General features: G+C 41.0%; 1 protein-coding gene across 1 annotated transcript; it reads left to right on the top strand.

The window, feature by feature from the left end:
• The first annotated feature begins 2,960 nt into the window (after positions 1-2,960).
• Positions 2,961-11,654, top strand: LOC311001042 (tripartite motif-containing protein 16-like). The gene is made up of 2 exons (XM_083992001.1): positions 2,961-4,243; positions 11,205-11,654. The coding sequence occupies exons 1-2, from the start codon at positions 2,966-2,968 to the stop codon at positions 11,622-11,624; spliced, it is 1,698 nt and encodes a 565-aa protein (XP_083848127.1). The 5' UTR covers positions 2,961-2,965; the 3' UTR covers positions 11,625-11,654.
• Positions 11,655-13,772: the final 2,118 nt, after the last annotated feature.

Genomic DNA, 13,772 nt, shown 5'->3' with positions numbered 1-13,772 from the left:
AGGGGCCTCATTTATCATTGTGGATACACCTTTTTTTACGCCATTTTCCCCCCGTTTTGTGCGTACGCACTTTTCTCCGCCAAATTTGGGATCTATCAAGCCAAAACCTGACGGGGAAAAGTGCGGACATTTACACCCATTTTGACCCTGGCGTACGCCTTTTTTGAGGAAGAGGAGGAATTGGCGACACCGTTGCTGAGTCAGAGAACTGCAATGTGAGAGGGAGAGAGGAGCGGAGTACATTTAGAAGAGCACAGTAGGATTTTTTAAAGTAATTGTGGTAGTGGTGGACCGTTGATGCTGGCAATCCAACCCGCTCTATAATAACACTAGGCTTTATGTTAATTGATAAACAGAGCGCATTGTGGATTTTTATTTTTTGATTAGGCTATGTGTGACGTCCGACAAGGATCAAACCATCCAAGTTTAAAAACACATCGGCAGCAGCGCAAACTGATCTGCAGCTACTGAGACTGTTATTATTCTGTCACCTGAGTTAACGAGGTGCACGTGTGTTTGGAGCTGACGAGAGAATAAAGAGTGAGACAACGCGGCTCTGATGAGGAACTGTGAAGGACTCAGCTGTAGCCTAATGGAAAATGACCTAAACCGAGTCCAGTAGAGCTGTAGAGCTGTAACTGTGTAGTGGGAAGGCCTGCAAAGTAATGGTAACTATCGTCCTGCTTCCTACATTGTTTTAACATCTAGGTAAAAAGAAAAAAAAAAAAAAAAAAAGATTTTCTGGGATAAACGGGCAGATTACATAAGATTCTTCTTCTTTCTGCTCCCTTTGTTGAGATTTGGGAGGTTTTTGTTTTTATTGTAGCTTATTAAAATGCAAGATCATTTTTCTGACTGATTTATTGCCCGTGTATCTGCTTTCGGAGAAGCGGAAGTTCCGCTTCTTTCCCCCGTCCTCCGCCGGTTGTCTCCGTTGTCACTTTGTTGTCACAAAAGTTGCTGCGCCACAGAGAGCACATGGCTAATTAAATATGCACCTGCTGACCATATATAGTTGAATATAGGCGTTCCGGGGGTGGAGTAAGAGGTGTGTTCACGTGTGCACCATTCTTGAGTCCTGTGTGATTTATTGCGGAGAGTTGTGCGTACGCACAGTTTGATTGATCTGAAAAAGGTGTAAATATTTAGGGTGTACGCCATTTTCGTCTTTTCGCCGTACGCAAATATTTAGTAGCAGTTTTACACCCTCTTTGATAAATGAGGCCCCTGTCTGTTTTACGTCTGTTTCCACACTTAATAAATGGTTTATAGAACCACAGCTCAGCTACATGCACACAAGGGCATTTCAAGTATTTATTTATGTGTTTATCAGAATATGAGTCTGATCTTTGATTGACTCATCGTCCTCTTGATTAAACTCTGTCAAAGCTTCAGCCACACCTCAAGGCTTTGGTTAAAAATCAATTCTTCACCCTACTTTGAGTGTAATTCATATAATATGTTATTCGTACATAATATCAAAAGTCCACCTGACTTGACCAATTGTTATCTGTTTGTACACTTACAATGACCTTATACCTTATTCCAACTACATTGTACTTTATAATAAAACACTGATGTTGCTGATTAATGTTTAACAGACGGTTAAAATCATGTGATCAGTGAAAATGTTCCGTATTGAAGCTGAACCTCAAACAAAATCTCCCAGAATTATAATCGTCACAAAAAACCTAACATTCACTGTGATGCTGCATCATTCATCCAACTACATTACCCAGAATTCCACACACATCAACCAGAATGATAATCACCAGTCAATCAGATCTTTGTTAATGTTTAAAACACTATACTGCAGGTTGGATAGTTGACAATGAAGATCAGAGAGTAGGAAACATTATTTTTTGTATTTTTTTTTCTTTTACAGTTTTCCTTGTAATTTGTTTTGTTCATAAAACACTTGTGTAGTTGAGGGACATTCATTTAACCATGACGTGCAGCATGTTATCAACCTTTGCATGGAAATCTCAGTTTGACATGTAAATATATTTAAACAGAAACATTTTACATCCAGTGTCTGATTGAATTTCACATCAGAGTGGAAACAGAGAAAAATGACTTTGTATCTCCATCATCCTCTAACTAGTGAAAACTGCAGAAACCCAATTATTGATTGATTAGTGTGGGGAAATCAGGATCGTTCAATATGAGCTAGTTACATGTGATGCATCTGTGAACAGATCAACACCTCTGCTGTGCTGTAGGTGGCGCCACATCACAGGGAGTTCAATGCTGATGATGGGATTCAGTTCCCACCAAGTCCACATCAGACCAGATCCGAAATGCACTTCATGGTTCACACTCACAAAACGTGTCCCAGGATCCAGACCATCAAAACAAAGCAGGAAGTATATTTACAGCACTGGAAGTCAAATATTTTTGTTGTTGTTTGTTGGTTTTTTGATTTGCACCTTAAGCATCTTGAAGCTGAGTGAATCATCTCATTCTACTGTAACAGCAGCCTGTCTGCAGCTAAACATGCAATAAAGATTATACAAATAACTGGACATCAAATAAAGAACACTCTCCTCCCTCTGTTCTGTTTTTCTTTTACTTTGCTGTACATGTTGTATAATGTCAATAATATCACTGAAACTCTTTGACCTGGCTCATAGTTCTTACTGCAGGTTGTAAAGGACAGATAACAGTTAACACACTCTGTCTCTCACAAACTGATCCTCATGTTGTAACGACTTAAAGACACCTCCCTCTCTTCCTGCTTCAACTCTCTTCAAGCTCCACCCTGTCAACATATTTCCTGGTTCCCTCCCTTTACAGATCTGTAAGTATGAGGATGGGTGAAGACAACATGTAGTGACCTGTAGCAGATGATGAATCTGACTCACTGCAGCAAGTGAAGCAACAGAGATCAGTTTTCCTTCAGAGACAGAGACTGTTTCTGTTCAGAGAAAGTGAAACTGTTGGACAGAGACTCTCGGGCGGTGAAATGGCGCAGCAAGGAAATCAGCTGGATCAAGAGAAATTCTGCTGTTCCATCTGTCTGGATCTACTGAAGGATCCAGTGACTATTCCCTGTGGACACAGCTACTGCTTCAACTGTATTAAAACCCACTGGGATGGAGAGGATGGGAAGAAAATCTACAGCTGTCCTCAGTGTAGGAAGAACTTCACACCAAGACCTGACCTGGTGAAAAACACCATGTTAGCAGATTTAGTGGAGGAGCTGAAGAAGACTGGACTCCACGCTGCTCCTGCTGATCACTGCTATGCTGGACCTGAAGATGTGGCCTGTGATGTCTGCACTGGGAGGAAACTCAAAGCTGTCAAGTCCTGTCTGCAATGTCTGGTCTCTTATTGTGAGAAACACCTACAGCCTCATCATGATGTAGCTCAGTTGAAGAAACACAAGCTGGTGGAGCCCTCCAAGAAGCTCCAGGAGAACATCTGCTCTCGTCATGATGAGGTGATGAAGATGTTCTGCCGCACTGATCAGCAGTGTATCTGTTATCTCTGCTCTGTGGATGAACATAAAGGCCACGACACAGTCTCAGCTGCAGCAGAAAGGACTGAGAGGCAGAGAGAGCTGGAGCTGAGTCGCCAAAAAATCCAGCAGAGAATCCAGGACACAGAGAAAGATGTGAAGGTGCTTCAACAGGAGGTGGAGGCCATCAATGGCTCTGCTGATAAAGCAGTGGAGGACAGTGAGAAGATCTTCACTCAGCTGATCCGTCTCATGGAGAAAAGAAGCTCTGAGCTGAAGCAGCAGATCAGATCCCAGCAGGAAACTCAAGTGAGTGGAGTCAAAGAGCTTCAGAAGAAGCTGGAGCAGGAGATCACTGAGCTGAAGAGGAAAGACGCTGAGCTGAAGCTGCTGTCACACACAGAGGATCACACCCAGTTTCTACACAACTACCCCTCACTGTCAGCACTCAGTCCATCTACACACTCATCCAGCATCAATATCCGTCCTCTCAGACACTTTGAGGATGTGACAGCAGCTGTGTCAGAGCTCAGAGATAAACTACAGGACCTTCTGAGAGACGCATGGACAAACATCTCACTGACTGTGACTGAAGTGGATGTTTTACTGTCACCACCAGAGCCCAGGACCAGAGCAGACTTCTTAAGATATTCACAGGAAATCACACTGGATCCAAACACAGCAGACACATGTCTGTTATTATCTGAGGGAAACAGAAAAGTAACACGAGGTAAAGATCAGTCTTATTCTCGTCACCCAGACAGATTCACTACATATATTCAGGTCCTGAGTAGAGAGAGTCTGACTGGACGTTGTTACTGGGAGGTGGAGTGGAGTGGAAGTAGAGTTGATGTAGCAGTCGCATACAAGAATATCAGCAGAAAAAGTTGGTTTGGAGGGAGTGATAAATCTTGGGCGTTAGTTTGTTACAACAACAGTTATGAATTTTATTTCAACAACATCCAGACTCCAGTCTCAGGTCCTCAGTCCTCCAGAGTAGGAGTGTACCTGGATCACACTGCAGGTATTATGTCCTTCTACAGTGTCTCTGAAACCATGACTCTCCTCCACAGAGTCCAGACCACATTCACTCAGCCTCTACATGCTGGATTTTATCTTTATACTGGATCCACAGCAGAGTTGTGTAAACTCAAATAGACAAAGATCATTGAAGGTGCAGTTGGTTAAAATCTGTATTTTAGTTCATCACTTTCTTTAGTCTCCATGTTTGTAGCTAAAAGCTCATTGCTGTTGTGTCTCTGCACTGCACAGAGATCACCTGTCAATCAAACATTGTGGGCGGGACTTTGACCTCTTGTCATTTCTTGTTGTGTTGATGTTTGAGTTTGTTGAGGTGGAGCTGGAGCCGTGGAGGAGATCACTGCTCATGATGATGTTTCTTTACCTAAACTCACATTTCTCCACATGAAAATAGAAACTTCTCTGAGCTCTAAATGTTTGTTGGATATTTGTGTTGATGTGTTTGTGTTGTTGTTTATCTTCCATTGCATGGGCTATTTTATTTTCATTGTGTAATGAAAAAACCTAGAATCACATGCACGTGTGTGTGTGTGTGTGTGTGTGTGTGTGTGTGTGTGTGTGTGTGTGTGTGTGTGTGTGTGTGTGTGTGTGTGTGTGTGTGTGTGTGTGTGTGTGTGTGTGTGTGTGTGTGTGTGTGTGTGTGTGTGTGTGTGTGTGTGTGTGTGTGTGTGTGTGTGTATGTGTGTGCATGTGTGGATATGTATTGTATAAAGATATGTAGATGTGTGAGCATGCATGCATGGGGGGCTGGGCACCTATGGTGCAAGACACCACGTTTAAATAAAAAAACGTTACCTACTACTACCTACCTACATTGATGTGTGATGATAATAATCAATAAAGAGATGATTACATGTGTTAAACCAAAGAATCAATTATACGTTTTCTTGTGTCTTTTTTCCAGGATCTGATTCAAAGCTGATGTAGAAATGTGAAACTAATGAGAGAGCTTAGATCTGGAAATAATGAGATCAATCATCTTGTTTTAAAAGTTATTGATTAGTTCCTATCTCTAGAAATCAGAACGTCTTTTATCACTGAGGTTTATTCTCACTGAGGAAACAAAGATATCTCACATTTACACTGATGTGTAAATATAATGATAATTATAGCTGCTGCGCAGCGATGGGTCGGGTCCGGGCTACTTTTGGGCAAATTTAGGCAATTCTGAGCAACAAACAGGAGAATAGGAAGACAGGACAGTTGACCTTATAATGTCCTTAAATTTGCATCAGTTGAGCATTGAACCCACAACCTCGGGAACCAAAGACCATTGTCTATCGCACTGAGCTAATTGACAAGTGGCATTCAACAGTGGCTTCACAAATTGAGTAAGCCATTCACTGACTGTCATGTAGGCAGATTTGAAACCACAGTAAAAAGAAAAATCAGTTTTTGAGGTAAAATAATGATATGTATTTGTAAAACATCTACTATGAGTCTAAGCTGTTAGGAGCCTTCGCACATGGTCCAGTCCAAGCTATTTGGATTTTTAAATGTAGAGGCTTGCTGTGATGCCACCATTAGGACAATAAATTGTCTTGTATTTCGTGTTGAGGACAATTGACATTTTGATCTGTCATCATCATCATCATCATCATCATCGCCCTTGCTGGGTCTCGAACTCACAACCTCTGACACCAAGAACCAGCTCCTAACTCGCTGAGCTAATTGGCTGGTAGGGAGACCTGCTGTGTAGCTTCATTTATCCACTCAGGGAGTCAATGCCCGGGCAGCTGTTGTCACGGCAGATTTTGAAAAGTCAGAAATTCTATTATCTAAACAAAAATCTGTTAATACATAAATTGCATTTAGACAGCAAAACAGCTTGAGAACATCTGACATCTTGATCTGTCATCATCATCATCTCCCTTGCTGGGTCTCGAACTCACAATCTCTGACACCAAGAACCAGCTCCTAACTCGCTGAGCTAATTAGCTGGTAGTGAGACCTGCTGTGTAGCTTCATTTATCCACTCAGGTGAGTCAGTGCCCGGGCAGCTGTTGTGATGAAATGGTCAAAATTTCAGAAATTCAGTCATTTAAACAAAAATCTGATAATACATAAATTGCATCTTGACAACATGGAAATGTTGGTGATTTGTTTTTAATGATAAGTGTTTTGCTTCATAAGAGAAAATATGATGTTTATAAATTCCACTCTCACATTGACTGCAGTTGTTCCCATGAGAGCAGAATTCAAAATGTTCTCAAAAATTCAGTTTTTGAGATAAAATTCTGATATTTGCCAAACTTCATCAACCATGACTCCAGAATATTGTCATTTTTTTTCAGAAAGATTGAAAATGTATTTATCAAGAATTTGATGGTATATGTTTACAGTACTGTTTACAGTACTGTTTACAGTCAAACGTTTTCATGCACTGTAGGCTCAATTTTTGCTTAATCAAAAATCCGAGAAACAAGTTTTGTGGAGGACGGTCTGGAGATGCTCTGTAGCAAGTTTGGTGACAATTGAGCAAAAATTGTGGGAGGAGATACATTTTAAAAGTTTTACAGTTATTGAAAAAAACAGAGTGATGGACTTCATAATTTGTAATGAGTTTAAGTGGACAAAAGTTTCAGCAGTATTGAGGCTACATTGTGGTGAAGTTTCAACACTGTAGCATCTACCGTTGGTTTGGTAGGAATTTTTAAAGTTTTTAAATTTAAACGCTTATTGTGCCCCCCCTAGGAGGGGGGGGGCACATGTCCTTGGAGTTGAGTGAATCTGGCATGGGGTCGGATGTTTCTGTGAAGTTTGGTGAGTTTTCACCCATGGGAAGTATGACTTCCTTGGAAGAAGAAGAAGAAGAAGAAGAAGAAGAAGAAGAAGAAGAAGAAGAAGAAGAAGAAGAAGAAGAAGAAGAAGAAGAAGAATTCCTAGGAATACAATAGTGTCCTGGCAGCTGCGCTGCCCGGACCCTAACAATCACTTTCTTTACTCTTCATGTTTGTTGCTAAAAGCTCATTGCTGTTGTGTCTCTGCACTGCACAGAGATCACCGGTCAATCAAACATTGTGGGCGGGACTTTGACCTCTTGTCATTTCTTGTTGTGTTGATGTTTGAGTTTGTCTTTTTTCAGCATCTAGAAATGTGAAACTAATCAGAGACGTTTTCCTCCAAAGACACCAGTATATATCAGTGATTGTTCAATGACTGTGAGAAAATGCATTAATGATGCAAAACACTGTATTAGAATATTATTGAATTTTTCCTCCGATCTCAGAGTTGGCAGGCCATTTACCAGCCAGCCTCGGCCCGTTTTTTGTTTTGTTTTGTTTTTTGACTGGCTGTGTTATTACAGTTTTAATTATTTACATAAGTTAAACAGTCTCACAAAATCAGGGCAGAAAGGGATTTGAGTATAGTTGGTTGTAATAATCATGAATCAGTTTGTTCAGAAGTATTGTCTGTGAATGTTATTTTTTTCATCTTCTTCATGTACTTAATCGTCAGTATTGAATGTTGATCATAATAAAACAGTCTGCCTTGACTCCATATTTACAACATAATGCAGTGTGTTTCATCAGTGACTTGTGATGCATGGCAGACAACTGACCTGATGGTTAGGTTAATCTAAAATTTGATATTACAATTATGTGGATTGTGTTGTTATAGTAATAGTTATAGTAATATTTTGTATATTATGTCAGTACTCACGGCTCCATGCAGTTCAAAGGGAAAGTTGAGGGGAATGAGTGAAGGCCGTCGACTGGATGAAGCAGCAGCAGCTCTGTCTCCTCCTCCTGAATTAGATAACTCAGTTAAATACCAAGTCCAGATAGAGAGATTATCAGTCTACGTCACTGTAGCCCCGACGATGCTCGACTGCACATGTCAGCTGCAGAAAGAGAGCAGCAGCCGCGATCATGTTTTGTTGTGTTGTTGGTTGCACTAACCGTTTTGATAAAAATAACAAAACATGCAAGTTTTGTAGAATAACGTCAACTCGCACCCCTTTCAAGGCAAACAAGAAAGGAAAATAGTACATTGGAGATTTATTACGAGCAATGTAATGTATTAGACACATTAGTCTGAATGGTGATGAAGCTAGACATGCCCGCATGCACAGCTGTATAATTGCAGCAAATGAGTTGTGCAATGTTTATTACAATAACAGTGACTGAAGACAAGGTTACAAATGGAAAGCTAGTGATTAAGATTAATTAATGTGATATTATTTTAAATTACATACATACCCAGCAGCCATGCAGGTGCAGTTCTTTGTCAGGATGCAGTTGTTCTCCTTGTTCACAATGACCCAGACTTCATACATGTCCGTCCTCTTCCCTTGTCTCTGACTCAGTTCTCAGAGCAACCAAGTTTTGTGTAAGAGTCCTGAACATTGTCTGTCTCATAGCTGTATGGACGGATGCACATTGTTGTTTTTAACCGATAACCGATGCTTGTTAAAACGTTAACTGATAGGATTAAAATGCTCCGAGTGTCTGTGACTAGGCTTGTGCCGATCGGTAACGAGATCCTCCATCTTGAGAGGATGATAGACCATGTTTATTTTTCTCCCCTTTAGTTTTTTTTTTTTTTTTCGTTATAAAACACACACCTGTATCACTGGGTAATAAACTGTTGTAGTACACTGACAACATCGCTAGCTAACAATGATTTGAATAAACCACATCCATGGACTTCAAGGTAACCATGACAGGTTATTTCTGCAGTCTTGTTGGTTAACAGATAATCTCTCTGTACCGTTTCATGCCAATTTAGCTATGATAGCTTGCATTAGATAAAACCCAAGCAGAGTATGAGCTAAGCAAACAATCACTTGGCTAACTTAAATGCTAACGGCTAACCGCGATTAGCAATACCAGTCGTTTTACATTGTAACACTCAGTCAGAGATTTCAAAACAACTCACAGGCTCATAATTACCTCCTCGTAGGTCACAACAGCTCCACACTTCAGGTAACTGGTCGTCACTCATGAAAATGAGAACTTCTCATCTCCTACGAACTTCAACATAAACTCGGCAGCGATAGCTCATCTCTCCTTTTTTCGCTCCGTCACCATGGACACGCAGCTCCGCGCTGAGTCCCGCCCCTTTACCTCAGACTGTTACAGGATTGGCTGAGGCCACTGGAGCTTTAGCATATTGGCCAATGAAATCAAAGAAAACATTGATTGACGAATGAAAATACAAATGAGTCTAAAGAACACATGCTGACACATACAGGTGACAAACTATATGAATTTGAATGACAAATAATAACACATATAGGCCTACATTTTAAAACAATTTTGTGTTAGATGTATTTTTAAACATTTAAACACAATAAATAATAATAAAATAATAAAAAATAAATAAAAAAAAGCTAATTATTTATGTCCTGCCATCAGAATAAATTGAATGTCCTCAATATTTTAGCAAGGGCTACATGAAGCAGCTGAGTTCAGCACAGCAGCTCTTCTTTCTCAGTGTTGGACAGAGGACCAGTCTTGTCTCTGTAGGAAGACTGAACCTCTGGAGGAGTTTCCTCCCGTGGACGTGTTGCAGTAAACACAAAACTGGAGGATGGAAAGAGGTAAAACACAAGTTCATGTGATCTAAGTCCACAGTGCAGTGCAGTTTAACAAGTAGATGATTTCCTTATACGACAGGTGAACAGTTGATTACATGGTTGGTTTGGTCTCAGCTCATTTCCAGGCCTGGGGAATCAGATCAGAGATAAAATGTAACACAACGTGTATTACTACTATTATTCTGTAAAACTCCATGACCTTTGTTGAAAACACTAAGAAACATAAATAATAATGAATGAATAATGATGAATGAATGAATAATCTGCTGCTGTGAACTGCTCCAAAACTGTTTCACTTGGATCATAAATTGAACTGGGAGATAACACACCCTATCTGGCACCGTGTGTCATGGATCAAGGTCCACCTGTCAACATGTCGTCAAAGGACAGTAAACAGTTAACACACTCTGTCTCTCACAAACTGAACCTCATGTTGTAACGATTGAAAGACACCTCCCTCTCTTCCTGCTCTAACTCTCATCAAGCTCCACCCTGTCAACATATTTCCTGGTTCCCTCCCATCACAGATCTGTAAGTATGAGGACGGGTGGAGACAACATGTAGTGAACTGTAGGAGACGATGAGTCTGACTCACTGCAGCAGCTGAAGCAGCAGAGATCTGTTTTCTTTCAGAGACAGAGACTGCTTCAGTTTAGAGAACGTCAAACTGTTGGACAGAGACTCTCGGGAGGTGAAATGGCGCAGCAAGGAAATCAGCTGGATCGAGAGAAATTCTGCTGTTGCATCTGTCTGGATCTACTGAAGGATCCAGTGACTATTCCCTGTGGACACAGCTACTGCTTCAGCTGTATCAAAACCCACTGGGATGGAGAGGATGGGGGGGAAATCTACAGCTGTCCTCAGTGCAGGCAGAACTTCACACCAAGACCTGACCTGGTGAAAAACACCATGTTAGCAGCAGCTTTAGTGGAGGAGCTGAAGAAGACTGGACTCCAAGCTGCTCCTGCTGATCACTACTTTGCTGAACCACCAGAGCCCAGGACCAGAGCTGACTTCTTAAGATATTCACAGGAAATCACACTGGATCCAAACACAGTACACACAGATCTGTTATTATCTAAGGGAAACAAGGCAGTAACATATATGAGTCAAGCTCAGTCTTATCCTAGTCACCCAGACAGATTCACTGAATGGTCTCAGGTCCTGAGTAGAGAGAGTCTGACTGGACGTTGTTACTGGGAGGTGGAGTGGTTCGGAAGAGTTATTGATGTAGCAGTCGCATACAAGAATATCAGCAGAGCAGGGAGAGAAAGTTCATTTGGATTCAATGACAAATCTTGGTCGTTACAATGTGACAACGACAGTTTCACATTTTGGTTCAACAAGATTAAGACTCCAGTCTCAGGTCCTCTTGATCCCTCCAGAGTAGGAGTGTACTTGGATCACAGAGCAGGTATTCTGTCCTTCTACAGCGTCTCTGAAACCATGACTCTCCTCCACAGAGTCCAGACCACATTCACTCAGCCTCTACATGTTGGATTTTATCTTCACTGGTTTGAAGACACAGTAGAGTTGTGTAAACCCAAAAAGACAAAGATCATTGAAGGTGCAGTTGGTTAAAATCTGTATTTTAGTTAATCACTTTCTTTAGTCTCCATGTTTGTTGCTAAAAGCTCATTGCTGTTGTGTCTCTGCACTGCACAGAGATCACCTGTCAATCAAACATTGTGGACGGGACTTTGACCTCTTGTCATTTCTTGTTGTGTTGATGTTTGAGTTTGTTGAGGTGGAGCTGGAGCCGTGGAGGAGATCACTGCTCATGATGATGTTTCTTTACCTAAACTCACATTTCTCCACATGAAAATAGAAACTTCTCTGAGCTCTGAATGTTTGTTGGATATTTGTGTTGATGTTGTTGTGTGTTGTTGTTAATCTTCCATTTGCATAAGTTATTTTATTTCCATTGTATTAATGAAAAAAACTTAGAATCACATTTACATTGATGTGTTTTTCAAATCAAATGTTGTTGTTCAAATCTTGTTCAAGGTCTTTGAGCTTTAATCAAAGTGTATTATCATGATAATAATCAATAGAGATGATTGACTGATACGTGTGTTAACGTGTGCTTCACATCATCAATAAAACTGTTTTAACCAAAGAATCAATCCAGTCTTTTCTTGTGTCTTTGTTCCAGGATCTGAAAGCTGATGGAAAGATGTGAAACTAATGTGAGAGCTTAAGCCGGTGCATATTCTCATTTGTCCAGGTCATAGTATTTCAAAGGAGGTTAAATCGAAAGCAACTGGACTTAGTTATTTGTCTAGGAAGACGTTTCACCTCTCATCCAAGAGGCTTCATCAGTTCATGTACGCAGCTGACCAGGCTGGGACTGGTCCAACTATCTGGTGTGGAGACTCACTATTTAACCTCTTGTGTGGGCGTTTCACAAGGGTGATGATGTCACTGGTTCCCTTTTGTGCTCCAAGTGCCAATGACAGTCGTTGGAGTGACAGTCGTTGGTGGGAAGTTGGTTTCGACTTCGTTAGTGCCCTATTGTTTTCTAACGACAGTCGTTGGAGTCACTTGCCACTTGTGAACAGTGGTTGTTCTTTGAGGCAAGTGGCACCCACTGCTTGGGTCGTATAGGAGCAGTGTACAGTAAACTGGCACTAGGGGGGGTGACACTGGGATGTCAGAGCTCACCACCTATCTTCCTGGAGGTGAAGTGGGACTAAGAAGATGAAACACAGACGAAGGGAAGCCCCCCCCCCCCCCCAGGGACGTGCCAGTAGTCACTGCTCAGTGGTAGGCAGAGCCTTGCCTCAAAGAACAACCACTGTTCACAAGTGGCAAGTGACTCCAACGACTGTCGTTAGAAAACAATAGGGCACTAACGAAGTCGAAACCAACTTCCCACCAACGACTGTCACTCCAACGACTGTCATTGGCACTTGGAGCACAAAAGGGAACCAGTGACATCATCACCCTTGTGAAACGCCCACACAAGAGGTTAAATAGTGAGTCTCCACACCAGATAGTTGGACCAGTCCCAGCCTGGTCAGCTGCGTACATGAACTGATGAAGCCTCTTGGATGAGAGGTGAAACGTCTTCCTAGACAAATAACTAAGTCCAGTTGCTTTCGATTTAACCTCCTTTGAAATAATGTGAGAGCTTAGATCTGGAAATATGAGATCAGTCATCTTGTTTTAAAAAGTTATTGATTAGTTTCCATTTTTGGATTCAGGGTATTTTTCTTTAATTGATTATAAATGTATCTTTAATGTCTCAATCAGGAAATATTCAAACTGACTCATTTATCAATAAAACAAGCTACATCAGAGAGAGCGAGATCTGTCTCATCATCACAATGGCTTCATAAGGCATGACTCAGCATTCATACATCGGGTTACATTACAACGGAATAATGAACTGAGAATTTTTCTTCAAAATAAATTGACCTTCTGCTTGTTCACCAAACCTATATCGACTGGCACCCTGGAAGGGAAATTCAATTTTTCTGATTAGTACATGAATACCCCCATATGCATGTTGTTTTGTATATCATTAACTGAAGGCTTCATAAATGCTAGGAGTTATTTGTAAATATTTATGGGTGGTTTATGAATGTTACTTGGCATGTCACTTTACTATACAGGTTGTGAAGGATTCATAACTACCCACTAAATTGGTGTCTGGGCAACATGAAGTGACTTTGATGAAACATCTGGGTAACACACTACTACACTTATGACTGTTCAATGAGGCCT

Source organism: Trachurus trachurus (genome assembly GCF_905171665.1).
Source record: "Trachurus trachurus genome assembly, chromosome: 17".
In the NCBI taxonomy this organism is placed as follows: domain Eukaryota; kingdom Metazoa; phylum Chordata; class Actinopteri; order Carangiformes; family Carangidae; genus Trachurus; species Trachurus trachurus.
This window is presented reverse-complemented; position numbering and strand designations above follow the sequence as displayed.

What these genes read in the sequence shown, in the direction of transcription:
- LOC311001042 (XM_083992001.1), top strand. Translation starts at nt 2,966, where the DNA reads ATGGCGCAGCAAGGAAATCAGCTGGATCAAGAGAAATTCTGCTGTTCC. An exon ending in GATTCACTACATATATTCAG is followed by an intron (nt 4,244 to 11,204) that starts GTCCTGAGTAGA and finishes GAATGGTCTCAG; the next exon opens with GTCCTGAGTAGAGAGAGTCT.